This window comes from Canis lupus, chromosome 9 (assembly GCF_048164855.1).
Source record: "Canis lupus baileyi chromosome 9, mCanLup2.hap1, whole genome shotgun sequence".
In the NCBI taxonomy this organism is placed as follows: domain Eukaryota; kingdom Metazoa; phylum Chordata; class Mammalia; order Carnivora; family Canidae; genus Canis; species Canis lupus.
The window spans coordinates 66,971,034-66,998,365 of NC_132846.1; the positions used below are offsets into that span (position 1 = coordinate 66,971,034).

The window sequence follows — 27,332 nt, forward strand, 5'->3', positions numbered from 1 at the left end:
CAGCATGGGGGGCTAACTGGGGCCCAAGTTACTCCATGAGGCCTGTAAATGGAAGTAAAGTTGACGCCTTGATGGGCGTGTCCTGCCATTTTGCTTTTCTTTAAGCCCTTTTCATTTTGGATTTTTCTCTCTTTGTGGACTAATATTCCTCTTGAAATACTCAGTTTGCTGCTCTATCAGAGGAAGGAAAGTTCTTAATATTAAATTGAGTTGTTCGTCTTTGATACAACAGATTAAAATCTACGGGTAAGACTAGTCTTCAGGTCTTTAAAAAGTTTCCATTGTGAGAGGAGAGCAAGTCCACTTATGACTTCTCATAATCTTGAGGTTCAAAAATGTGGTTCGCTGAGACCCCCTTGCAGCTGGCTGACCTATACCGCCCTCCCCATGTGTTGGACGGATAGCGCCAGGGCTGCATCTTACAGGCGGAGCTGCTAGGTCACCATGTCTGTCTTCTCTATGGCTGAGATTCTTCCAGCTGCGGTTTAGTTTAGAATTAAGATGCTCTTCTTTATTATGGGTCATTCTAAGTACTTCAGTTAGTCACTTTAACTTCATTTGTACTACCTGTTTTACTTAACAGAATTATGAAAAAAATGGGTTGGAACAGGCATTTCCTAACTGCTTAACATAAGGAAGTAAATTACTCTTTATTTCTAAGTTTAAAGCCCGTTGTTACCAAACCTAGTTTAGTGCTCTGCGTCTCTCCTGTCTCCTAATGTAGTTCTATTTCCATTGACCTGTATTACTCCTTCTCTTTGTAATTAGGACAGTGATAAATATTCAGTCGATTTCTCTTTTGCATTTAATATCTTACTAACATTTTCAATGTGATAGTTGGTCTGTGATCCTGGAAGCATGCCATGAACAAATCAGAATTACTGACTTTCCCTTTCAACCCTCTCAGGGAATGCGAGTCGCTGCTGTTGCTCTTCCTTCCCCAGATCCTCCTCGTCCTCTCAGAACCTGAAACTCCAGCAGCATTCATTCTGTTTACATTTATTTAACCATTTCAGATGCGAATATCCTTCCTAGGCTACAGTTGCTTTTAATTTTGTGTTTCTCTCCTTAGCTGGATTTCAAGTTTTAGTGATAAGGACTTTCTTGTAAACCTGTTTTCTTTATGCAGTTTTTAGTTTTATTCTTCTGAAAACGTTGTAGCCATAATTTCTCACCACCTTTTGATTTCTTGAGACCACTCACTTTCATCTCTGGTCTGTGTCTTTTCAAGTAGCATGATTTGCCTTCACTTGTGACATGCTGTAGCTCTGTCTACTAAAACTACTATTCTGTAAGTCTTACTCTCAGAGCTTTGTAATATTAAAAATGGAGATGGTTCATCAAACACAAACCTGTAAAATGAGTATCAGATCTTTCCAGTATGAAAATCAACTTTATGAACATTTGCCATTTAAAACATTAGGGGCTATTAATCATATTTTCAAGGTACAGGAACTACTCTTTGGGGAAGTTTCATAAGTAATTACTAAAAAAAACAAGATATGGTTATGCCAGGGTGGCTCAGTGGTTGAGTATCTTGCCTGTGGCTCAAGGCCTGATCCTGGGGTCCTGGGATCGAGTTCCACATTGGGTTCTCTCCGTAGGGAGCCTGCTTTTCCCTCTGCCTGTGTCTCTGCCTCTGTCTCTAGTCTCTCAGGAATAAATAAATTTAAAAAAAATTACAAAAAAATAAAAAGCAAGATACAAAACTATGTGTGGTATCAAAGTAATTTTATGAAATAACCACGTATGTGAAGAAAATATACCAAAATATTTCCAAAATCTAAAATAAGCACATACTTTATTTTTGGAGAAAAATCACTCCAGCAGATGTTATTTAAGAAATAATCGAAGGCTGGGGCACCTGAGTGGCTCAGTCAGTTAAATGTCTGCCTTTGGTTCAGGTCATGATTCCAGGGTCCTGGGATCGAGTCCCACATCTGGCTCCCTGCTCAGCAGGGAGTCTACTTCTGTATCTCCCTCTGTGTGTGCTCTCTTTCTCTCAGATAGGTAAATCCTTAAAAAAATTTTTTTTGAAGGCAAGTTTTATTATGAAATTAGACTTAACAGTGCAATGCTATATCAAATCAAAAAGTGATTCTCTATCGGGTTGTGCAGTATAATCAGAATCTCTGAGTGCAGAGCCTGGCTATTGGTATTTTTAGTAAAGCTCCCCAGGGGATTCTTTTGTGCCTCAAGGTTGAGAACCACTGGTAGAGTGTGGTGCACAAAGCACTTTAATTATTTTCAGTGGACTCATGCATGCTCATGTTTACCTTTGTGGATCGTTTCATTCAGTAGAGGCAGCAGGTATCCCGTGCTTGTGGTAGGGCTTCCGCCTCAGCGTGCAAGATTTGTCAGAAAATTTGGTTGCTGCTCATATGCATACCTACCTGCTCTATGAAAGAGCTTTGGATGGTTAGCCCACATGTTTTTTACATTTGGTCTTGAAGTTAGGACAGATTTAAGATAGAGGTTTCGGTGCATACTAAATATATTCTCCCTCCTACCAAATGATCATGGTTTAGATTAGGGCCTTATCCTTACAGACTTAGGGGAGCAGCCTTGGAGTCGTGATGCTGGGGTCACCGGACATGGTAAACTTGTATTCTCTGCCTCTAGTTAACTGCAAGATACCGTGTTTTGCCTCAGGAAAGATGATGTGCAGCGGGAAATGGGAAATTGGTACTAAGTTGGATTATGCAAGGAGAAAAAAATACTCTCTTGTGTTATCTTGTTAACACAGTTGATAGTTTTCAGTGAACTCCCCCAGACTGACCGACTGCAGTCCCATCAGTGAGCTCAGAGCAGAACTGAGCGGGGAGGGGTGGGTGGGGGGGTGGGATGGGTAGACTTTTAGGTCTTGTATCCTAACAGTTCTTTATATCGTGGTCACTTTACAGTATGAACGATCATAAAGCCTGTATTTCAAAGTTTCCTGGCAAGAAGTTTGCAGACTGATGTTTCATTTTCCTCACTGACTTTATGAGAAGTGACCTGAATTTTCAATTCATATATCATAATTTTTTGGTAGGAAGGGGAAACTTTATACAGCTTCATTTTTAAATGGCAGCCAGTTGCTTTTAGAGGGTGCCATTGAAATATATCACATTTTAATTTTTTTTCTGTTGTCATCTTCATTTTGACACTTAGAAGTCTTAAAGAAACGTTTAGTGATATTCTAGTTAAAATGTCAGTCCCAATTTCTTTTCTAAATCTTGGCTATTATAGAGTTGGCAAAGTATTTTAGATTTGAAATATGTTAATAAAATTTTAGTTATGAGTTAAGGTATTTTCTTCCACAGAAATAGCGAGCTTTGGCCAGAGTGCAATGCCAAGGAAGTAGCTCCTTTATTTTGTTATAATGGAACCTTATTGGATTAGAAAAAGTATGAAATGAGCTCAAAGAGCCTTCATTGTAGTGGGGCTTTCATTATAATAGTCTGATTTATATAGGTTGATTTTTATTATTATAAGTTTAATAAATTATTGCCCAAAGGGAAGTTTGAAAATTAAAGTTGATATGACATAGGTTGAAAGGGAATGAATCAGAATTTTATACTGATGGTAATAAGCCAGGATTTGTCTTAGGAAAACCCCTTTCAAACCTGAATTATATTAATAAGCTATTCTAAAAGTTAGCCTTTGGAGAGTAACTTCACCAAAATTTCATCTCTTGAATTCCTACTTCTTCATTTCTTACACTGAGACTGCTACTTCTGCTGGAGGCCTAGCGGTGGGCTCTGACCACACACAGGTGTCTGTCTAGAGAGCGTTGATGCCAAAAAGGAGCCACGGGTTGTGGCAAAATTTGGGGTATTGAGTCTAAAAATTAGGAATTTGGACTCATACTTTGTATGTTGGTTAGTTTCTACTTCTTAAGAGGCAGTGAGATGCCAGACCTTGTGTACCATTCTGTTCTAATGCTGGGCTGACAAGTATACTTACCTGGAACAAGGCAAATTTATTTTCAAGTTCTGATCCACGTGTTAGTTACTTATGGTGCCTGTTTGTCGAGTGCTCATTCTTAACTAGGTACTGCCTGACTGTTTGCAGATTGGCTGACTAGTCTTCCTACAGGTGCTGTAACTGGAGATTCCTGAAGCTAGTGGGCCTCATTGTCATTTTTTCTAATGCTCTGCTGACCCTGGAACTCCAGCTACACGGATGTTTTGTCCAAAATAACTTTCTTCCCATATTTCCTAAAGGAAAAGCAACCCTAAAATTTAGCTGGGAAATGTTAGCTTCCTAGTTTGAAGTTTTTACTGCTTTTCAGATTTTTTCTCAGGTTCTCGGTAAATAAAACAGAAATGATCAAACATGACCTAATAACCACTTTTGATTCAGATACAATTTACTATTTAAAAAACCCACAAAATTGTAAGATCTGTTTTACCCTTCCATATCTGTTTAACAAAGGCAAAATTCCCAACAGGCTGACATTTCTTGTTTGTCCATACCTTTTTGTGCATGTATACCTCTTCACAAATCATCTTACCTGTTACTGCCCCTAAAAATGTAAAATGAATGTAGTTCAGTAAAGTTGGTGGGAAACAATTATTACTGAGCCCTGGTTTCCTCTTGACTTTGAATTATCATGTGGGATGTTGTAGGGCTTCTTAGTTTGAAAAAGGCGGGAATCAGTTGTCAGCAAGAAAGGGATGCAGCTAAGTGGATAGTGCTTGCTTGCTCTGGAGTTCCAGAAGATTCCCTCTGACAAGATTGGTTTCTGCCGGTCCTGATCAACTAGATACAACTGCTTTGAGAAACAGGGAAAAGAGTTAGATTTTGACACTGATGGGTTAAGTTAGGTGTTAGAATTTTATTAGATCTCAGAAACCTCTGGTAGCCCCTTGTTGAGACAGTTCACATGGTTGCCAATCATTGCTTAAGAGAAAGCTTAATAAAGATGAAAACGAGTTTAAAGATTGTTCTTAAACTTCTGTGAAGACTGAGCCGTATATGTGTTTTTTAAGTTTTATCACTTACAGAAGTGGACCTTGAGAAAAATGTAAGACTCACAGACTCTTCTGAGAATATCTAAAACATTTCCAAAGAGTGTATGCCTTAAACATAGTTACAAACTTAAGTAATACAATTAATTATATTGGAAAAAAATACTGATGTTAGTGCTTTTTGAAGTTTCATTGAAAATGACTCCATAATGTTAAGCACTGCTAGCACCAATTACCTCTTATGTTTTAAGGAACCCAGTGACAACGGACCTCTCTTTACTGAACTGAAGTTCTACCAGCGAGCAGCCAAACCAGAGCAAAGTAAGGAATACATACATACGTGTACAGTCTCAAAGTGACCACTGCTTGTGTGAACTCAGGACTAGAGCACTGGGTCTGATACTCTGATGCTTTGTTAGTTTTATTTTCTACTTCGTAAATAAATTTCATTTTGATGAGGTGTGTATAAAAGAATTCTGATATAAGATTTCACCTATATTAATATATAGAATAAAGTTAGTAAAGGATATATGATTTAGGAAATATTGTTAAAAATTGAGAAGTAATCCTAATTCATGCATAGGATTTAAGGATATCCATCCCAGTCTTTTTGAGACATTTTTCTAAAGTCTGGACAGCATAACCTGGGTGGAGGGGGATTTTGTAATTGATGAATTAGAACAGACTACTGGGAAGAGAGCAGGACCTCTTCAAGCCACCCTCCTTTGAGCTTCATTTCCTGATTGACAACCTTTAGAAATGAGGTAAACAACTTCTAGGTTGGGTAAAAATTAAGTCTTTCTGGAGAAGCAAGTAACCATTTACATCATTAGAGCTAGTAACTGCCACTAGAGTTACTGTGGTTGGATTTTCTTTTTTTTTAAAATGCCTTTCACAGATTTTTCATTTTAAAGACAGTGTTTAGAGCAGGGTAACACAATTTTGTGGGTTAATAAAAATGCTTTGATTGTAAGGTACTTGTTATTTGTTATTATAACGTGTTCCCTTTTTTATGAAAAAAAGATGAAATCTTATTGCATGTATAAGTACATTCTACTCTTAACAATTTAAAAAATGAAAAAAGGAGATTTATTTAAAACAAAAGTGAAATCACAAGCATGTGTTTTTAACTTGTAGTTCAGAAGTGGATTCGTACCCATAAACTGAAGTACCTGGGTGTCCCTAAGTACTGGGGGTCTGGTCTACATGATAAAAATGGAAAGAGGTAAAACTATGCATGTATTGTTTTTCTTCTCACTGTTGAGCATTCACCATTTACTGTTTACTGAGTACCTGCAGTACTGCTGGGCCTTCATCTGGGCTACATGGCATGCACTTGACAGAGATGAACAAGACATTATTTAGAGTCTGGAGGACTTGTGCAAAAGCACTAGCAACTGACTGGAGGAACCCAGCTGATGAGTAGGAACAAAGCAAATGCACCTTGCATTTATTTCTCTTACAAATAAGGAAGGAAGCATGCTCCATATCCTTAATGTGAAAGGGAGCCCTTCAGGCTTCAATTCGGTGTTTCATATTAGATATATGATCTACCCATAGCATCGTCCCCCTCTTTATGACGTTTCAGTCTAGCTGATGAGAAGAAACAAACATATATGAAACGATTAAAACCCCTAAGTGCTGCTAAATTGTGTAACTCCAAATCGTTCATGTCTTAGGAGTTCCGAGATTGGAGAGAGAACATAGTTGGCACAGCTGAGTTGGAGAAAACCTCCCATACTTTAAAGTGATTGATGTTTTAAAAATACTTGAATGAATGACTGGAGCTTCTTGGAATAAGGCTGGTAGCTATATGAAGAGTAGATTTAGTCTGGCTCTGGGGGTGTATTGGGTGCTTTCAGCTGCAGGTAAAGGAAAAATGACTCAGCTCTCTGGAGTGATCATCTTGCTTCCTTTATCATGCCCTTTTGCCCTCTTCTTGGCTTTGTGCTGTATTAATTCTCTGTTATGTGGTCCCAGGGTGGCTAGCTGCCCTATTTCTAGGCATCACATGCAAACACAGCAGCCCACAGCAGTAGAAAGTATTGCTTGTTGTGTGTTTCATTTTCCTGCAAGGGAACCTCCCTTCCTCTCGTGTTTTCTTGGTTGGGGTTGTATCAGTGCTCATTCTTAAACTAGTCACTGGCAAAGGCCGAGCGATCACAGTGATTGGCATGGCGGAGCACGTGGCCACGTGGAAGAGGACAGAATGCCTGAACCCAGTTGGTGCTTTGTTGAAAAGGATGGAGAGGAGAGGTAGTTGTCAGATAGGCAGCCAGTGTTGTCTTTTACTTGGAAGTTCTTATCATGGGATCTGTGTATCCCTCAGCGAGTGTGCGAACTTCCTGAAATAATGGCGTTTTGTTATATAAGGTTTTGCTGGGACGATTCTCTATAGTTCTCATGGAAATTTTGGAGAAATAGTATAGAGCAAGGAGTTATTATGAATAGAGCAAGGGTTCTAGAGCCATATTGTTGGGTTTCAAATCTGTGTTTTGCTCCTTAAAATGTATGTGACTAAGTAAGTTACTCCTTTTGCCTTGATTTCCTTGTTTGTGAAATTGAATAACAGCTACCCACTTAATAAGGAGGATGAAACAAAAGTGGAGGATTTCACTATTAGAATATATGTAAAATATTGTGTTAACTTTTACTTTCAAGGGGATTTTAATCCCTTAAATGTTCAGAACTACTGATTTAGAAAACCATTGGAGAGCAGGATAGCATCTCAGGTGGGAGAGTAATATGAATGCAGGGCCAGGGTAGGATTTTGGCCTGTTGTGTGGCACTCAGCATCACTCTTTCACCAGGAACAGGGTGTGCATTTGGAAGGGAGAAGGGGCCTGAGGCTGGTAATGGAGACTGGGGTGAGGAGAGGAGAGCGGTGTGGAAGCATGGAAATCTTCACCACCTTCTTTTGTAAGAATGCTTCTCCCACTGAATAGTAAAATGAAAGTTATTTCTAGGTAATTCCTCCAAGGGAAAGCCATCAATGTCTACTTTCCTGGGGACTTAGATAAAATGGCACAAATGATGGGAAAATCAGTTGATGTGTATAATTTGAAACAGACGATTAGGGGATTATTTACAGTAGTGGTGGAGTGGTCTATGAATAAAAACAAAGATGTACTCAGTGTGATGTATTAATAGATCTCATGTTGAATTAAGCAATTGTGTTTTAGCCCTCTTTTAGACTGTTAGCAGAGGTTGTATTTTCGTTACCCCTGTATTATATTATACTAATTACATCACTTATCATAAAAACAAATGTGTATTTGTGTCCTTTTGTCCTCCCTCCAAAATCAAGTTGTACAAATGAAATCAGGAAGTCAGAATTATTGTTCCTTCTTTATGATGATAGAGATCATGGTGTACTGGAAAATCTTGCACGAATGAATGCATTTTGCTCTAATTATATGACTTTGGACAAAGCATTTTATGTGTATACACATTAATTTATTTATTAAAAGATGTTTAGATAAGAGGATCTCTCATTCCCTTCCACTTCAAAAATGAATAGAATCCTGATTTTTTATTTGTCATGTTATCTTTTAATGTTAGCTTTCCTTCCCTGTTGAACTTGTCATATGGTATTTGTTGTAGGCTTCACAGATAAAAATAAGTGGGATTTTTTGTGTACCACTGACGTTTATTTATTTGGATATGTGAAAAAGAATGACACCATCACTTCCTGGAAGGCAAATTACCAATCATCAGTTTTCTTCTGCTGTAAAATGGGGTGAATAGGAGCCTCTACCTCATGAGGGTGATGTGAGGTTGACATGCACTAATACATGTGAAGTAGACCAAGGCTTCAGTGAGTGATAGGTGTGGTTATGATGATCATCATTAATCTTATCCTCATTGGAAGATACATTGTGAGTGTGGTATTGGTTTTTACGATTTTTCAGAGTGATTTAACCAGGCAAATCAGAATCTGGAAAACTTGGTAAAGATAAAAGTGATCCTTAGAGCATAAGGTGAACTGTGTTACTGGACTGAGGTGTTGCTGTTTGGGCACACACAGAAGTGTCACGGTTGTCGAGGGTTAGAATTCAAGTGCCAGAAAAGACCTCCGTAGACATGAGGCCCCACGCTCTCATTTGACACCCGGGGGAATCAGGGCTCAAAGAAGTGATGTGAGTCAGCCAAGGTGACCTAGTGGGTTTGTGGCAAAATCAAAAATCTGCACATTTCCCCAGGATATTTGTTCTTCCCTAACTCTTGTCCTTTGAGTATTTAACATACAGCCCTTTTATACCATTTAAACAATTTCATTGAATTTAGCTATTATTATAGCATCTTTGGTATCTTGATTTTAATAAAATGTTAATACTGCTAAAATGTGCCCCCAAAATAGAGAAAAACGGTCACAGACAACAAGCTAATATCCAGAAACATGAATTGACTTCGGCGGGAAGAAAATCCGTGATACTGGTCTTACTCATATTGTCTTATCTTTCCTGTGAATGAATCAGCTGGAGTCAGTCTGTGGGCTAATTACCTTATATTGATGGGTGTCTCAGGAAACTACCTGGCTGCCACCAGGAGAAGGCCCTCAGGCAGGACAGGGAAGTATTCCCAACTCTGAGATTTCTAGTTGGAAAAAATGGTTTCAAATGTTTGTCTTTCTTTCCTCCTTTCTTCTTTCTTCCCTTTTCCTTCTGCTTTCTTACTAAACATGGACTTGAAAAAAATGACTGAGAGAGTAGTCCCTGCAAAGTAGGTTACCCGAGTTCTGTTTTGTTTCATTGACTTTTCTTGTTTGTCTTTAGTTACAGGTTTATGATAATGGATCGCTTTGGGAGTGACCTTCAGAAAATATATGAAGCAAATGCCAGAAGGTTTTCTCGGAAAACTGTCTTGCAGCTAAGCTTGAGAATTGTATGTGAGCTACATTCCTCTTGTTTTAATCCAGTGAAGGCGAGTTGCGTTGAAGCTCGGTCCTCTGCTGGCTGGTGTTAGGTACTGCATTAATTTATTCTATATGGTGCTTTCATAGCTGGATATTCTGGAATATATTCACGAGCATGAGTACGTACACGGAGATATCAAGGCCTCAAATCTGCTCCTGAGCTACAAGAATCCTGACCAGGTAGCATTGTTAAGTTTAATTTCTACTAGTTAAAAGCTGTTGTTTGAAAACAAATATGGTTGCTTTGAACTTTTGAACCTGTGCAGAAGTTTTACTTTTTGGAGTCGATATGGTAATAATAATATTTCTTCTTGACACTTTTATCTAGTTAACATTCTACATTTTTGATGCGATTTGTTGGCACTTTATCAAGTTGGCTATTTTGCCCTAAATAATATTCAGAAGAAGTGCTTGTGATACAAAATGAATTTCAAATAGCTATTTGGGGGTGGAAGTTTAAAATTATATAGTGCACCGATGAATTATGTTTGCCTGTCTGCTTTGTCATTTTTTTATTTCCTTTGTTCAAGAAATCCATCAAATGTAAGTGTTCTATTACTTGGAAAATTTGGTCTTTAACATGTTGATTATTCAAATCAATTGGTTTACAGAAATATCTTAGCTGTCTAAATTTGTATACCCTTAGTGTTTAGAATTCAAATGTGCATTTTTTTTTTTTTTTAGTTTATTACATTCACTTTGTAATTTTTACTTTTTAAGGAAAAGAGAAAAGCTAATGTTATTATATCTCTATTTGGATCAGTTTAGTCAGAATAGAAGGGTTTATACAATGTTCTTGAAGCTGTACCACAATTTTGGTTAAAGTAAGGTTTGACGTAGGCACTCCTGGTAGGGCCACTGAAGGAAATCAGTTCCATATGTGTTCTTGCATCTTATTGATGGTGTGTAAGAAGGGACTGTCTAGGTATTTGAAGTGTGTTTATGTTGACACTCCACTTTATTCTTTTTCTCAAACCAGTCTTTGACTTCCTCTTGCTTAGTTTCCACTTGTCCCTTCACCTTCCCTTTATTGTCCATCTGACATTGTCCCCCCAGCCCCATCTCTGTCACAGTGGCTGTCAGGGGTCTTTCCGTGCACAACAAAGGAAAGTTGTTATATTTGTAGAATGCTCATGGGGAAGTCTTAAAGGCACTTGCAGGATTCCCAGACATCTTGTGTTAGATGTTTTTAAAAAGGTTAAAAGCAAGCAAGCAAACAAACAACATAGCTGAGGATTCCATTAAGCATAAGGATTCCATTAATTGAGGCGAACTGTACTTGTACAATGTAATAAATAAAAATACCATTGATTTCAGTTTGCAATTAACCAAAATATGCTGCCTTTTGTTTATAGGAAAATATTTTTGCATCTCTGTTATCCTTCGGGCATATGCTTTGGATGGGATTATTTTTCTAGTGTTAGATGTGTGTGTTAGATCTGTCCCTATATTTTTACTTCAGTTTCCTCTTGTGATCACATGCATACATTTGTGAGACAGTTACCCAGAATTAGAGATGTGATACATGGCTATGGATTAGAAGAAAGCCAAATTTACTAGCTTTTATGCTCATCAAACCCACACATACATGCCCACAGATATGTGCTTTGTAGTATTAAAATTTAGTTTTAATTATGAAGCTTTATTATATAATATTTAAATTATGTATTATATAATATATCTCATATATTATAGATAAAAGTCATCTAAAGGTTCTTCAGATCATTATTGTAATCTGAACTACTTTTATGAAATGAATTGATAATTAGAATATTTTGTAAGTGAAGGAGCAGAGGAATAGAAGATAATGTATCATGTATCATCTACACCAGTAGTCTTATATTTGGTGTGGGGCAGTTGTAACAAATATTGATGGTTTCCTCTCTGCCCAATTATTCTGTTTTAGACCCTGCAAGAAAAAGTGCAAGATTTATAATCTTTGCTCAAGTTAGCAGACAGGATTAATTACAAGTATAACATGCTTATTTTAAAAAGTATATAAAGTCAGGTGATAGTGTCTGGAGTTTAGTGACATGATCACTCAACATTTTTCTTGAAATAAGTCTTTCAGAATTGGGGCACCGTGGTGGCGAAGTCCATTAAATGTTCTGACTCCTGGTTTTGGCTCAGGTCATGATCTTAGGGTTGTGAGATCAAGTCCTGTGTTGCACTGTGCACTCAGCATGGAGTCTGCTTGAGACTCTCTCCCTCTACCCCTCCCTACCTGTGTACACACATGCTCTCTCTCTCTAAAAATAAATAAATAAATCTTTAAAAACAAAAAAAAGTCTTTCAGAATTCAGTATTTGCTGTTGTTAGCATATTGGATCTCACTTGTTGGGGGGTACAGTGGTGTGGCCTTGCAGATGAATCCACCTTTAAATGAAGTATTTTATCTCTGGGCCATAAAGGATTATATGTGCAATCATTTTGGCTTTGATTTTACCTTGTGCTTGGACATTTATAGGTGTACTTGGTAGATTACGGCCTTGCTTACCGGTATTGCCCAGAAGGAATTCATAAAGAATATAAGGAAGATCCCAAAAGATGTCATGATGGCACAATTGAATTCACCAGCATTGATGCGCACAATGGTGTGGGTATGTCAGATTCCTCCCTGGTTCTTAATCTTGTACAAATAAACAAGCTGATAAATAAATAAGAATTGCAGAGGCAAGGTAAGGCCAGGGAGGGATCCGGGGAAGAGGTTAGACTCTTCCAGCCCTGTAATCTGCCACCTTGTCTTTCCCTGTGGTCCCCTTCTGTCCTTCACAGACGCCATGGTTTGAGCAGGGAAGGTGGTTTGGTTCAGCTCAGGATTTCTTTTTGGTTCTCTTTAGCTTAGTTGAATGTGGGGTGTTATTCCCCCTAAAAGTCTATAAGTTTCTTAGGCAGCCATGACTTGGCGGCAGGCAAACTGACTTTCTTACCTGTGAAATCATCCTGCTTTCTTTAGCAGGCATTTTGCTTTTCTGGGGCCCGTACAGTATAGAGGAGCTGAGACCCCCAGTTCTCTGGGCCTCTCCGTAGCTCATAGCATTTTAGTGTCTTCAGGTTTTCCAAGAGCAATATTAAATGTGTCTCCACTTTATAGTTTATTTCCTACACTCATAGTCTTAGTTTGAAACTCTAGAGTTTGCCAATTTGGATTTTAAAGTAAGCTGTTAGTTGGATGTAAATGACTTCTTTCGTATTGCCAAGTATTTATTCAGTACTTTTATTAAATGCAATGATAAGTTTTGATGAAAAACAAGACTGTAAGATTGGCTGTTTTACTTTATTGGTTTGTATATATTTGAAACTATACCTGAAAGTGATTTTAGTATCCTTATCCTGCTTCTTTTGTATTCACAGCCCCATCAAGACGTGGTGATTTGGAAATACTTGGTTATTGCATGATCCAGTGGCTTAGTGGTCATCTTCCATGGGAAGATAATTTGAAAGATCCTAACTATGTTAGAGATTCCAAAATGAGGTAAAGGAAAACTTAAATTATCTTGGGCAAAATCATGATAAGATAAATGTGTATGTCAGAATTTCTTGAAGAGACTATAGTTTTAATGGCTACTGATGTAGAAATAAGAAAGTACTTGCTAAATAGGAGGAGTCCTTGGTTCTGTCTTCTGTTTATTTTAGAAGAAAGCCTGTAAGCATATTTAGGATGTAACGCAGTGCTGCTTATTGTGCTATTTACTGTCATTAAATATTAATAAGTTTCCATGGTATAAAGCTTCAAACAATGACTCATTCTTTAATTTTTAACAGATATAGAGAGAATATTGCTGGTTTGATGGACAAATGTTTTCCTGAGAGAAACAAGCCAGGTAGGAAAAGACTTCTTAAATGTTCATAAGGTTTTCGTTTTCTGGGAGAAAAAGATTAAGAATCATGATGTGCACAGCATATCCCGTAACGTAAGAGCTTAGGTATTTTCAAGTGTGATTGTTGTATAGAGGCCTGTTCTCATCATGACAGCAGACCCCTTTCCAAAGGTGGACTAAATGGGGATTTGAGCTTCCTTAAGTTATTGTTCAACTTTCAGGAAAGGAAACCAAATTTCATTCATAAATTCAACTTTTTTTTTTTTTTTTTAATTGAGGCTTGATTGAATGCCAGGAACTGTTCTAGATACTAGAGTTACAACAGTAAACTAAATAAAGAGAAATTTTTGTCTTCATGAAGCTCATGTTGTAGTTGGGAGAGACACACAGTAAACACAGGAGTGATTTTATAGTATATTCTGTGGTTAGTACTATGGAAAAAAAGAAAGTGGGGAATAGAATTAGTGAGTGTGGGGATGAGGTAGGGAGTACAGTCAGGGGGAGTTGGAATTTTAAATAGGGTGGCCAGGGGGATCCCTGGGTGGTGCAGCGGTTTAGCGCCTGCCTTTGTCCCAGGGCGCGATCCTGGAGACCCGGGATCGAATCCCACGTCGGGCTCTCGGTGCATGGAGCCTGTTTCTCCCTCTGCCTGTGTCTCTGCCTCTCTCTCTCTCACTGTGTGCCTATCATAAATAAATAAAAATTAAAAAAAAAAATTGGGTGGCCAGGATGGCCTTATTGAGAAGGGTGACATTTGAGCAGTTGGAGATAGGGATTGAGCTCTGTGCAAGTCTGGGGAACAGTGTGTCTGGTGAACTAGAGGACTGCGTTGTTTTAGGCCATCCATTATAAGGGCTTTGGCTTTTACTTTGAGCAGGAGTGTAAAGTTTGGAGTAGACGAGTGACATCAATGTGTATTTTTAAGGGAACTCTCTAGCTCCTGTTCTGAGAATAAACTGCTAAGGGAGGAAGGCAAGTATGAGCAGGAGCCGGCTAGGAGGGCCACCACAGAGATCCAGGGAAGGGAGGTAGCAGTGGGAGGAGTGAGAAGTGGTTACTTCACACATATTTAGATGTCTTTTCAAGCCCTTGCTCATTTGTCTCCTTTTTAGGGTAGTCCACTCTGACCTTATGCAGTTTAAAATTGCAGTCTTACCAAGTACCATATGAGAAATGGAACGCTATAGGCTTTTCAGAGTCCCCCCTTGTGCCTCCTACGAATCATGAGCCTTTCCCTCTAGGCTAATGAATAACTTGCCTGACTTCCAACCCCTAAGATTTGTTTTTGAGCTCTATAAAAAATGGAATCATAGAGTGTGAACAACATAGATAAAAATCCCTGCCCTCATGATCTTGACTGCTAGCTCTGTTGGAGTCCTGTTTCTTTTACTCAATATTGTATTTGTGAAATGCATTTCCATTGTTGCATGGGGTTTTTTCTTAATGTTTTTACTTATTTATTTTTTAACTTTATTGACAAATACAATTGTATACATTTAAAGTGTACAATGTGGTGATTTGATATATGTTTATATCATAGAATGATTAACAAGATCAAGATAATTAACACTTCTATTACCTCACAGTTAACTTTGTGGTGTATGTGTGTGTGTGTGTGTGTGTGTGGTGAGGATGCTTAAGATCTACGCTCAGCCACTCTCCAGTCTGTAGTACCAGATTATTAACTATAGTCCCCATGCTGTGCATTTGATCCTCATGGGACCCCATTGTTGCATGTTTAACAGTGATGTGTTCATTCTCATCTCTAATAGTAGTCTGTTGTATTTATATCCTATTACTTAACTATTCTGCTGTTGATGGTTTCCAATTTTTGGCAATTATAGATCCCCTGTTACAGATATAGATGTTTAGTCCACCTAGCATTGATTATTGTGCCTTATATAAGGAGGGGCCAGATTTTTTCCCACCCCCATATTTATAAACAGTTGACCGAGTAGCTTTTCTTGAAGAAAACACTTCTTGTCTATGGTGCTACCTTTGTCTTAAATCAAGTGTGGATCTGTGGATCTGTTTCTGAACTCCTTCTTTCTGTTATTCTTTTTGTCTGTTCTTGCGCCACAGTGTCATAATGATTCTGACTGAGTCTTGACATCTGGTAGTATAAGTCCTTCAGCACTGATGCTCCTTAACTTGACTTTGGTCTTCTGCAATTCTTGACCCTTTGAGTATCTGTGTACATTTTAGAGCCACCTTGTCAGTTCCACACACATCCCCTCCCTTTCCAGTTTGCTGGAATTTTGAGTGGGATTGCCATGACTCTAGATCAGCTGACATCCTTGTACTAGTGAGTCTTCCAATCTACTAATAAAGTATATCCTCCACTTCATTTCTTTCACTGTGTTTTATAATTTTGTCTGTAAAAAGTCTTGCCTGTCTTCATCGTATTTGTTGCTAAGTATTTGATGTTTTTTTGATGCCATTGTAAATGATCTGTTTTTAAATTTTATTTTAAGATTTTTTTTTATTTTAAAGAGAGAGAGCATGTGTGTGTGTGTGTGTGTGTGTGTGTGTGTGTATGTGTGTGAGAGCAGGAGGAGGACGGGCGGAGGGTGGGGGAAGCAGACTCCCTGCTGAGTACAGAGCCCATTGAGGGGCTCGTTCTCACGACCCTGAGATCATGACTCCTGCTGAACCAAGAGTCAGAGGCTTAACTGACTGAGCCACTCAGCTGCCCCAGTGATCTATTTTTTAAGAAATTTATTTTCCAATTGCTTGTTGCTGATACATAGAAAATGATTTTTTAAATATTTACCTTGTATTCTGTAACCTGGTAAATTTACCTATTAGTCCCATTAGTTTTTTTTATAGATTCCTTAGGGTTTTCTGCATACAGTGCTGTGTTTGTGGATAAACTGTTCCACTCTCTTTGCCTTCTCTTTCTTTTCTTGCTTTACGGTACTGACTAAAAGCGTAGATGACTATTACACTGAACAGAAGTGGTGAATGTGGACATGCTTCACATTTTCCCCCCTCCGAAGGAAGGTTTTCCATATGTGACCTTATTAGGTGAAGTTTGCTTTAGATTTTCCATAGATCCTCTATAGATTAAGAAAATGAAGGGAGGGATTTCCATTTCTTTTTTCCTCACATATCCCAAGTACCTAGAATTGTGCCTGTCGCATGGTAAGTGCTAGTCAGTGTTTGAATGAGGGTGTGTGTGTGTGTGTGTGTGTGCGTGTAGTGCTCTCAGGATCTCTTGGTTTATGGCATGTGGGGTGTGGGAAGAGTTTTTGGCTTGAGCTGGAAGGATGGAATTCTCAGTAACTGGGGTGGGAGGAACTGCAGGAGAGCAGGTGGAGGGATAGGTCAGGAGTTTGGATTTGGATTTGTTGGGATTCAAGAGGATAGTTGGAGATCCAAGAGGAGTGGGCACACAGGTTCCTGGGGGCCAGTGGACGGATGAGGCTGGGGATGTAGGAGTCGTTAGCTTAACGATGGATTTCTGGCCTTGAGGAGTGTCTATCTTGACTAGTAAGATTTCTTTTTAGGGGATTGGTCCTGCCTCAGTGTACAGTGAGCCTTTCATCATTCAGAAGCTGATTTTCCTCTTTTATGGGAAAAGTAGGTCTTGCTTCTTTCTCCCTTCAACTTGGCTTTGGTATGTTTTATTTCCCATTTTCACAAAGAATGCAGCTATTTTCTATAGAATTAATGGCTTCTGTGGCAAAAAAAAAAAAAAAAAAATACGGCTGTGATCGTCCTTGTACTTAAGTACCTTTTACTTTATAATCTGTTTGAGGTCCTTTCCTGTTTTGTTTTTGTAGCCTTAAAACTACAGCAGTTATTTCGTGCATGTTTAAATTTTAATATGTGTCTCATCTTTTGTCCCTTAGAATTACAAAAATGTCTTTTACATTCTATCTCAAAATAAGTTTCTTATTTCACTTACCTGACAGCTCCCGACTTCAAAAGCGTACTTTCTATTGAAGAAGTGATTTATGTAAAAAACATATTTTAACAGGATACACATTTGCATTCTAATTTTACTGTGAGTTATTTTCTTAGAAGTAAGAGATAAATCTGTTGTATTTGTGATTAAAAAATTACAGAACAATTGTGTTACTCTTTTAGATGAAATTGCTAAATACATGGAAACAGTGAAATTACTGGGCTATGCTGAGAAACCTCTCTATCAGAACTTGCGAGACACTCTTTTGCAAGGACTAAAAGCTATAGGAAGCAAGGATGATGGCAAGCTGGACCTCAGCCCCGTGGAGAATGGAGGCTTGAGAGCAAAGTCAATGACGAAGGTGAATTTTGATCCTAAGTTATCCTTTGGCCTCCTATGATGATAATTGCCGCAAACTAATTTTAGAGAAATAAATCAGTAAAGAAAAATGTAACAGATTGCTTGGCAATTAAATATCTATCACCATTAGGTAAAGGCACAAAAACATGTAGGGGGTTGTAGAAGAATGAATAAGTATCAGTTTCTTATGTGCAGTAGCAAGTTAGTAAATTCCTGGAAAGATTGTCACTTGGGATACTGACCACTGACAGGGGGATTGGGATGGGGCATGCGATTTAGAGTGTGGGTGTTTTTTTCTCCCAGGCCACTGAGTGCGGTTGGTCTTCTCTCTTAGCTTTTCCTCCTTTGTTGATGTGGTCAAAGCATTTACCGTTTGAAAATCAGTGTTTGAAAATGACTATTTGAAAATTAGTGTTCGAAAGTTTCTTTGTTTGCTGGTGTGGGGTGCTTACCATTTGACCATTAGTTTGCTCTTTATAGAAATGTCATTATGTAAAGCTATGTATCTGCATAGAAAGAGGTTCACTTATCGGACAGCTATGTTAACAGTGAACATTGTGGGCAAAGTATTGTGCAGGCATGTAAATAACTTCTTGGTATGACTTTAAAATTAACTTATTGGATATTTTTAATTAAATTACTAACTCAGATTTCCTTTATAGTCTGAAATTATTGAATAAAATGTGCTACCTGCATTTAAATCAAAAAGAAGAACTACTCTTAGAAAAAAAATATTTTTTTACAATACTACTTTTCCTGTTACTGACTCTGTAAATTCCAGTAGATTCCTTTGGAAATCTCCAAACTATGAGAAAAAGGGTTTAAAAGCAAATTTTCTCTTCTTAAAATAAGAAGCAGCATTATTAAAAGGTTTTTATAATTCTTTTTAACTTTATAAGTTAATGTTATAAAGGAGATGGGAATTTTGAAATTGTATCTTGAATTTGACTTTTTTTTGGCAGTTAGGTCTCTGTGTAGTTTCGCTCCAAATCTGAAATTATGCACATGCACCTACATCTAAATTTTTTTCTTTTGTAAGTTTTGTCTTAATTGCATCGCTCCATTTTTGTGGTCAACAAGTGTGCTGAAAGCCATGTCCAGTTTTGAAATGAAGAGGATAAAATGGCAGCTCGAGTGGGATTTTTCAGTAAGGTAGTAAACTTATAGTTTGCATGTATGTGTAAACATACAGCTTGCACCTTTCTGCTCAGGACAGGTTTCTGTGCATTAATATTCATAGATAGCTTCTGTGGTGTTTTCCTCTAAAATTTTGCTGATTGAGAAATAAAGATCTCTGTTGCAGTGAGAACATGTCCAGTGCCATACCCTCTTACTTTTCAGATCACTGTTATTTGGACTTACATGCTGGAGAAAATTTGGTTTCTGCAGCTTGGCTGACTTTATAGCTGAATAGGTCAGTCTGCTGCAGAGCTAACATCTGTGAACTTAAAATTCTCATGTGTCCTTGGGTAGTTCAGAAGGCTGGAAATTTCCTGCTGGATCATCCCCTACATGTATAAAGCTTCATTTAGAGGAGGAAAAAAATGACTAACAACTGAACTATTAGATTGCTTCATTAGTTTACTGCTTTTTTTGCCCCTACCCTCATAGCTGACCCAGGCCTATTCTTTGTATTAAAAAGAAGTTAATAAAAGTTCAGATTAGGTAAGATCCTGAAGCTGCTTGATGGCCGTGTAACTGTAGATGAGTTGTTAATTTTAGGTGGCCTTTTGTCTTGTTTTTGTAACCTGAACAAGTTGGACCAGACCAGTTTTCTTTTTTAAGTTTTTTTTTTTTTTTTTTAAAGCCCAGAACATTTTCTTCAAATACATTGTAAATACTCCACATTTAAGGCAGATAATAGCAGAGTTCCACCAACTGAAAAGTTAGGGACTCTGTCTCTACAAGGGAAAACTTTCCCTTTGATAAATTAGTATTCCATCTTTTTTTTTTAATTTTTTAATTTTTTTTTATTTATGATAGTCACAGAGAGAGAGAGAGAGAGAGGCAGAGACACAGGCAGAGGGAGAAGCAAGCTCCATGCACCAGGAGCGCGTTGTGGGATTCGATCCCGGGTCTCCAGGATCGTGCCCTGGGCCAAAGGCAGGCGCCAAACCGCTGCGCCACCCAGGGATCCCTCCATCTCTTTTTTAGCAAGGGGTGTATAATCAAGATGTCGTTTTTTGCTCTGGTTACTAGGAAGCTCAGAGTTAATTATGCTTAATCATAGAAATTATGCTAATCCTTATAATTAGTATGTATTCTCCTTTCCCTTTGTCATAATTTCTTAAAACTTTTAAGTATGTACTCTTTGTATTTACGACACTCAAATCTCTTTTGGAAAGGGATAATAGTTTTAATTCAATATACATATTTCTTTTTATGTTCCTGAGAGTTGTCCATGATGGTAAGAACATATAAAAATTGGTTAGCAGTGGAATGAAACAAGGTTTCTATCCATTTTTAAATAGCCATGCTTGATTATGGTACAGTAAATTTGGAAACTAGAGTGAAATATGAATTTTCCCACTTGAAAATGTTTTCAGCCTCAGTAGCCTAAGAGTTTTATTTAAAGCACAGGATTTGGGGATAATATAAAGCTGAAGTAGAAAAAAACTAGGTATCAGTCTACCTTTAGGAAGTTCACAGCCAGAGATTTTCATTGTTGATCAGAACTGAACACTTGCCTTAGAATCGGGCAGTACAGTTCCAGCACTGGATTCAGTGTGTACTCTTAAACCAACATTCAACAATATAAAGGTCTAATTTATGTACCTGGTCTAGGCTGGGTCCCCGGGGCTATAAAGATCAATAGCACGTAGTTCCATCCTTAAAGAATTCCTCCCTGTCCGATCTGGGTTAAGAACAGCTTAATTTACTGGAAAGAACTCAGCAAGTTAAAAGGACATTAATACCTCCATTAGCTATTTTCTTGTAAGGTTTTGATTAAGTTACTTGCCCAAGCCAACAAAAGGGGCTGTTCATTAGAATTTCTCAAGTCTCATCCCTGGAGATTCATTGAGTAGGTCTAGAGTGTGGCCCTGCGATTTGCGTTTTTCTCAACAGTATATACTGTTGTTTCCTGTGAATGACGTGCACATACCCTTTTCTCCACTCCCACATTTTTTAGTTCTTTTAAGTTGTATTATGCTAGTTCCCTTCCTAGAGTTTCTCTGAAAAATGATTAACCATTAAATAAATCCCTGCTGGTACTCACCCTGAAACATAGTACAAGGAGACAAGAGTAGAGGCCCTCCATTGCCCACCAGTGGTCTGCAGCTGCTCTGGTGGACAGCTTCCTGTCTCGAGGTGACTGCCCCCAAGGCAGCTTATAGTTCTAGTCAGATAGCCCCAGATACACCCTCTGAACTTGGCGAAAGTCTGTCTAGCTGGGTTTAGCATGCTAGAATAATAGAAACTGTCTTTTCCTTTATATAAGTTTAGATGGTTGAAGTCAGTACATTTCTTTCCTAGAATAATAGAAACTGTCTTTTCCTTTATATAAGTTTAGATGGTTGAAGTCAGTACATTTCTTTCTGTTTTTTTTTTTTAATTTTTATTTATTTATGATAGTCACAGAGAGAGAGAGAGAGAGGCAGAGACATAGGCAGAGGGAGAAGCAGGCTCCATGTACAGGGAGCCCGACGTGGGATTCGATCCCGGGTCTCCAGGATCGCGCCCGGGGCCAAAGGCAGGCGCTAAACTGCTGAGCCACCCAGGGATCCCTTCTTTCTGTTTTCTGATGAGGATTTAGTCGTAGTTTTCTATGTAAGTGGATTCATTGTTTACTAATGATTCTCTTCTTTAGATTTTTGCTTGAGCTCTGTATTTTAAATCTCATATTATTTGGCTGGATTTTGCCAGGTAGCTTTTTTCCCCTATATTTTTAAGTGAGATTATGACATATGTACAGAAAAATACACAAGTGAATGTGGAATTCAAAGTTTACAAAGTGAACATACACATTTAAACATCCCCCATATCAAGGTATGGATTATCACTTGAACCCAGGAAACCTTTATCAGGCCCCCTCCCAGCCATTATCCCTTCATTAACAGTAACCAGTGTTTTGACTTTGACACCATAGATTAGTTGCCATTTAAAGAAAATTAATAGCACCTTACAATATATTCTTCTTATACTTTTTTGTGTCTTTTATTCATTGTATGTCTAGATTTCCATGCTGTTGCATGCAACAGAAGTTTTCTGTTTCTTGTTACTGTATAGTATGGCACTCTGTTATATGAGAACATCATAATTCCTTAATTCCTTTTATTGATGGATATTTGATGGACATTTGTACTGTTTCCAGTTTTTGGCATTTGCAGTAATGCTGGTTAAGAACATTCTTGTAATTTCTTTTGGGAACTGCATATATTTATTTTAACTGGGGTATATACATAGTGGAAGTACTTGGGTGGAGGGCTTATGTTTAGCTTTAGTAGGTGTTGTCATGCAGTTTCTCCCAGCAGTTGTCCCAGTTGATAATCCCACCAGCAGTTTATGAGACGTCTAATTGCTTGACAGTAGCTTTTGCATTATATTTAATTTTATCCATTTTGGTAGATTTGTACTGGTGTTCCTTTGTGGTTTTAATTTAATCTCCTTGAGAATATTGATTTTGAACACCTTTTCCTATGCCCATCAGTCTTATTGTCCTTTTCCTGTGAGGTGCATTTCAAATCTTTTGTCCATGAAAAAGGAGGAGGTCGTCTGCTTTCTTTTGATTTGGTAGATTTGACTACCTCATATATATGCAGTCTATGTATTATACACTTTTCTTTTTATAATTGATAGTTTATTTTTTCATTCTGTTAATGTAGTAGTACTTCTTGATGAACAGAAAGTTCTGCATTTTAATGAAGCCTAATTTATCAGTCTTTCTGTTTATGGTTAGTGCCCTTTTGTATTCTGTTTTTGGGAAAATTTTGTCTACCAAGGTCATGAAAATATTCTTTTATTATCAAGAAATTTTATCATTTGTATTTAGGTCTACGATATAACAGCAACTGATTTTGTGCATGGTGTGAGTCTGTGTTTATTTACCTCCTGTGGATAACCAGTTGATTTGAACCATTTATTGAAAAGACTGTAATGTCCCCACAGCATGTAGCAGGTTTTCAGGTAACAATATGTGTTTGGATCTGCTTCTAGAAACTCTGTTCTGTGCCATTGGCCCACTTACCTTTTTACCAAGCCACACTGTTTGAACTCCTGGCTTCATAATGGTATCTGATGGTGTTACTCCTTCAACTTTGTTCTTTTTGTCTTAGCTATTCTTGGCCCTTCTGCTTTATGTATAAATATCAGGATCAGTTTATTAATTTCCACAAAAATACTTCTGGTATTAAAAAAAATACTTCTGGGATTTTGATTGAGATTGCACTGACTCTCATTTTGGGGTAGAATTGACATATTAACAATCCACCTTTCTGTCCATGAATATAGTATACCCCTGTATTTATTTAGGTGATCTTTCATTTCTCTCAGTCATGTTTGCAGTCGCCTCTGGCTGTGTAGAGATCATACATGTGCGTCTTCCTTTCTGTTTTCTTCTAAGTGCTTAATTCTTCATCTATTTCTTTTGTATCATCTGTAATTACCATAGAACTTACCTTCGTGTCATTTAGTTGTCAGCTCTCTCTGCTGTTTTTTGATGTTTCTAATATATTTATAAGTTCTGTGGTGTTCTGTTCTATTTATTGGCTGCACAGTTTCCTTGTTTTCTCTTTTAAATGATCAATTCTCATTTACTCAGTTTTTAAAATCTTTTTTCTTTTAAGCCTCCAATGCACATTATAAAGTTTTCTTCTTTTGGGAGGACTTTGTTTTCTTTCAGAGTGGAATCTTGGCTGTCTTTTGCAATCATTTATTTCATCTTCTTTTTTTGTTTCTGAGGATTCTCATTTTGTTGGCATACTTCTTCTCTGGATCGTATTAATATTGAATAGGATAGCTTTATCTGGGCAGAACAGATTACCATATTTGTGAATCCTTGGCTTTTCCATTTGATGAAACTGTTTCGCTTTTCCTCATAGTTTGGATTTGGGGGTTTGGCATTGTTAAGGGACATTCTTTGCCTGCAGCTCACAGTCTGGGAGGGTTTGGAGGGCCATGGCTTAGCTGGTACTGCAGGCTGGATTACCTGTGTTTCCTCAGTACCTGCCCCATTTTCCCTTCCTGGTCAGAAGAGGCAAAAGTTTGGTAAAATCTAAACCCATATTTAGAGAAACCTCATTGGGGATTCTTCTCCATAGCTTGAGCTGTTTTATTCATTTCCTCTTTTGTCATCTATTTTGGTAAATCATTGTTTATTATTGAAAATAATTAGTCTTGAATGATTGTAGTTATTCTGCCCCCTTTCTCCAGATTTTTTCTCAGCCAGAGAAGAAACAGAATTACATGTCCTGCTTTCTATCGGGGACTGTGGAACTAGGGAAGGTCTCTTCCAGGGGCTGTTCTACTCTTTCTTTCCAAGCTTCCTATTTATATTTTGTAACTTGAAGGTCAGTGGTGAAAAGTTTCTGAAAGGTGTTCACTCATGTTCTTTTCCTCAGTATGGTTTGGTGGTGTGTGCTTTCTAAAAGTGTCTGACTCTTCTTGGCCATCACTTCTCAAAGGTTATGGTGTGACACTCTGTCACTGTTGCTGCTGAATTACTTCTTAACTGTTATTGTGTGTTCTTTTCTTCAGAGTTCAGATGGAGGGAGGCTGAAATATTACCCCTCACAAATGTCCCTTATTTTTAAACATTATTGCTTGTTTGTGAGTATGAACATTCTGGGGTAACCCAAAATCTCTGCTCTTCCTCTACAAGAGTAAACTGCATGTTGTGCTATCACCCTCTCAGCTCTTCACAGATTGTCTCCCACATTACAGTCACCTGAGATTTCAGTTCTTGTACAATAGGTAGCATTAATTCATTTTCGGACAATGACAGTAAATTCTTCATTCTTCATGGTATTTTAAGGGTGAAGAACTTGAACTGGTGAAGAACACCATATTCCAAACTTTGTTAGTCATATGATGAAACATTTTCTGTTGTTAAACCCTTTCCCCCAGACCTGGAAATAGCTAGCAAACTTGACATGAGTTTACATGCTCTTCCTACCTCCATAGTAGACAATGAAACGTGTTGACAAGCACGTTTAAGCAAGTAACAAGAGGAACAACAAATAAAATAAGTCGTGCATGGGCTCCATTTACAGGTGCACTGATACTTCACTGAATGGCATTCATGCATGTGGGGTTACACTGGACACTTACTATGTAAGACTATTTACAGAACTCTGAAGTGATTTCTTCTAGGACTTAAAGTGTTACAAATTTAACCTGTGTGTGTTTGATGTTTTTATAAAAGATAAGCTTACTCTTGCTTTAATCTATTTTTTTAGCATATATTTTTCGACTTGAGAATGCAGCCTGTAACAGTACCAAGGCACACAGTAGGTGCTTAGTAAATATGTGGTGGGTTCTCTCCCCCTGGTAACATGGAAGCCCACGTTATTGCAGAAGAAATTGTAATATTTATGATTCTTATTACAGCCTTTATCACTGGAACTCATTTAAAATAATAAATCACTTTAATGCATTCTAGCAGAATATTTTTAGATTTTTCTTCAAATTAATCTGCCCCTCTTTTTAAGTCCTTCACTTCCTGACCCACTTCCCATCTTTCATTTCTTCTTTTTCTAATTATGTCTGGCCTCTTCCTACTTTTTCTCAAAATATACCTGTAATTACTTAATGTTCACTTAAAATTACACAGTTTGTAAAGGGTTTGGAGTAAAATAGGAAGTCAGCTCTTATTACAACACTGGATGAAGAGTTCCTCGACAGGTGCAGACGCATAGATGTTTCTATGTAAAATACTGTGCTTGACTCAACGAGTGCTCCCCAAATGGGGAACAGTAGTCCCTGCCTTCTGGGAACACATGTAGAAGGGAGAAATAGGGTGTGTAATAGGATCTGTCGAGTTCTGTGGACTCGAACTCTTCGGGAAGGGTTGCGCTAATATGAAAGCACAGCAGCTGGGAATTGCTGTGTCCACTGCAGGGCCTGTACCAGACGACATAGCTCCAAGATAGAAATTAGAGCGAGAATGAAGAGTTCTGAGTTCTGATCTTTCCCATCCTCAGCTGAGAAACACTGAGCCTGTTCTCTTAGCCTTCTGTCTCCAGCCTCAGCGTTTTCTGTCTATATTGTGAATGTTAACCAACTCCACTGGTTTTGTAAATATTACGTAACAACGTGTCTGCTTTGCCTTCATAGAAGGTATGTTCCATGTTTTTTTTTAGCTACTGGTTGCTACTAATGAATATAGGACTATAAATAAATAATACTGTTTATAAAGTATGCACCTTTTCCCAGTGACTTCAGGTGGCCTTAAGTAAATAAAATGAGATGAACTGATGGATGGAGTCACATGTTTGTATTTGGAGTTCTTTGTTCATCGCCACATGTAAAGTACCAGACCTTTGGAAGTTTTAGGTTGTATATTTTAAGTTTCTGTAATAAGGAAACTTAGAATGGTGATTTTTGTAATAAGGAGGAAAAAACCAGCAACAGTCCTGGAATACTCCTCTCCTTTGATAGAGCAGTGGATCTGATTGGCTTTTTTTAGAGGCTTTTGAAAGCATCTAGAGGTGATCTTTTGATGTGCGACCTGGGAAGCAAAGAATGAACGGGTCTTTGGTTTTTGCCTCGCAAGATTTTTATTCTTTGTCCCGTTAAAACAGCTTTAAGTCTCTTAAGTGGTCTCTAGTCAGTGTTTAGACTATTAGTAAATTATCAGTCCAAATGCATCTAGCTGATTTGTCTTCCTGTTTCTAAGCTGGAAGTGAGAAGCTGCTAATTAACTAAATTTTAGCCTAGCATATCTGAACACTTCAAAAATACAATGCGTAATACATACACTAATGCCCTTTGAAAAAAAACCTAATTGTCTGCAGATATTTTAGCTGTGCTGAATTAAAAGAAAACTCTCTTCTAAGTTTATAAGTCATTCTTGTGTGCCGTACAATATTTTGATTTCATTTATAAACGCAAAGGCACTTTGTGGGACCTGGTGTGGAATATGACAAAATCAGACATTAGCACAGTCCCTTTGTGAAGCTGTTTTCTGTTCTGGGAGAACCCAAATATGCACTATCTGAAGCCCAGGATGTTGACAAATAACAGAATGAAGCATTTGGAGATAATCCGGAGAAAGAAGCTGCCAGTGAATTGTTTGGAATTTTGCTCATTGCCTTATAAAATCAATAACACACTTAAATACTATTAAACTTTAAGTTTTTTTTTTGTTTTTAATTGGTCTTTTCCTGTAGACCATTGGCCCTTTCTATCAAAACTAAATATATTCTCAGAAAAGT

At 37.8% G+C, this 27,332-nt stretch overlaps 1 protein-coding gene across 8 annotated transcripts in view; it reads left to right on the forward strand.

The window, feature by feature from the left end:
* Positions 1-27,332, forward strand: part of VRK1 (VRK serine/threonine kinase 1) — a 106,925-nt gene that overhangs the window by 71,820 nt on the left and 7,773 nt on the right. For 7 of the 8 annotated variants that reach the window (XM_072839865.1, XM_072839866.1, XM_072839868.1 and 4 more), the window contains exons 4-11: positions 5,207-5,276; positions 6,093-6,180; positions 9,731-9,839; positions 9,958-10,050; positions 12,338-12,470; positions 13,225-13,345; positions 13,636-13,694; positions 17,784-17,962. In XM_072839865.1, the coding sequence (XP_072695966.1) occupies positions 5,207-5,276; positions 6,093-6,180; positions 9,731-9,839; positions 9,958-10,050; positions 12,338-12,470; positions 13,225-13,345; positions 13,636-13,694; positions 17,784-17,962 (852 nt within the window). Of the gene's footprint in view, positions 1-5,206; positions 5,277-6,092; positions 6,181-9,730; positions 9,840-9,957; positions 10,051-12,337; positions 12,471-13,224; positions 13,346-13,635; positions 13,695-17,783; positions 17,963-19,000; positions 19,114-27,332 lie in introns of all 8 variants that reach the window. The other variant, XM_072839864.1, reaches the window with a different exon arrangement.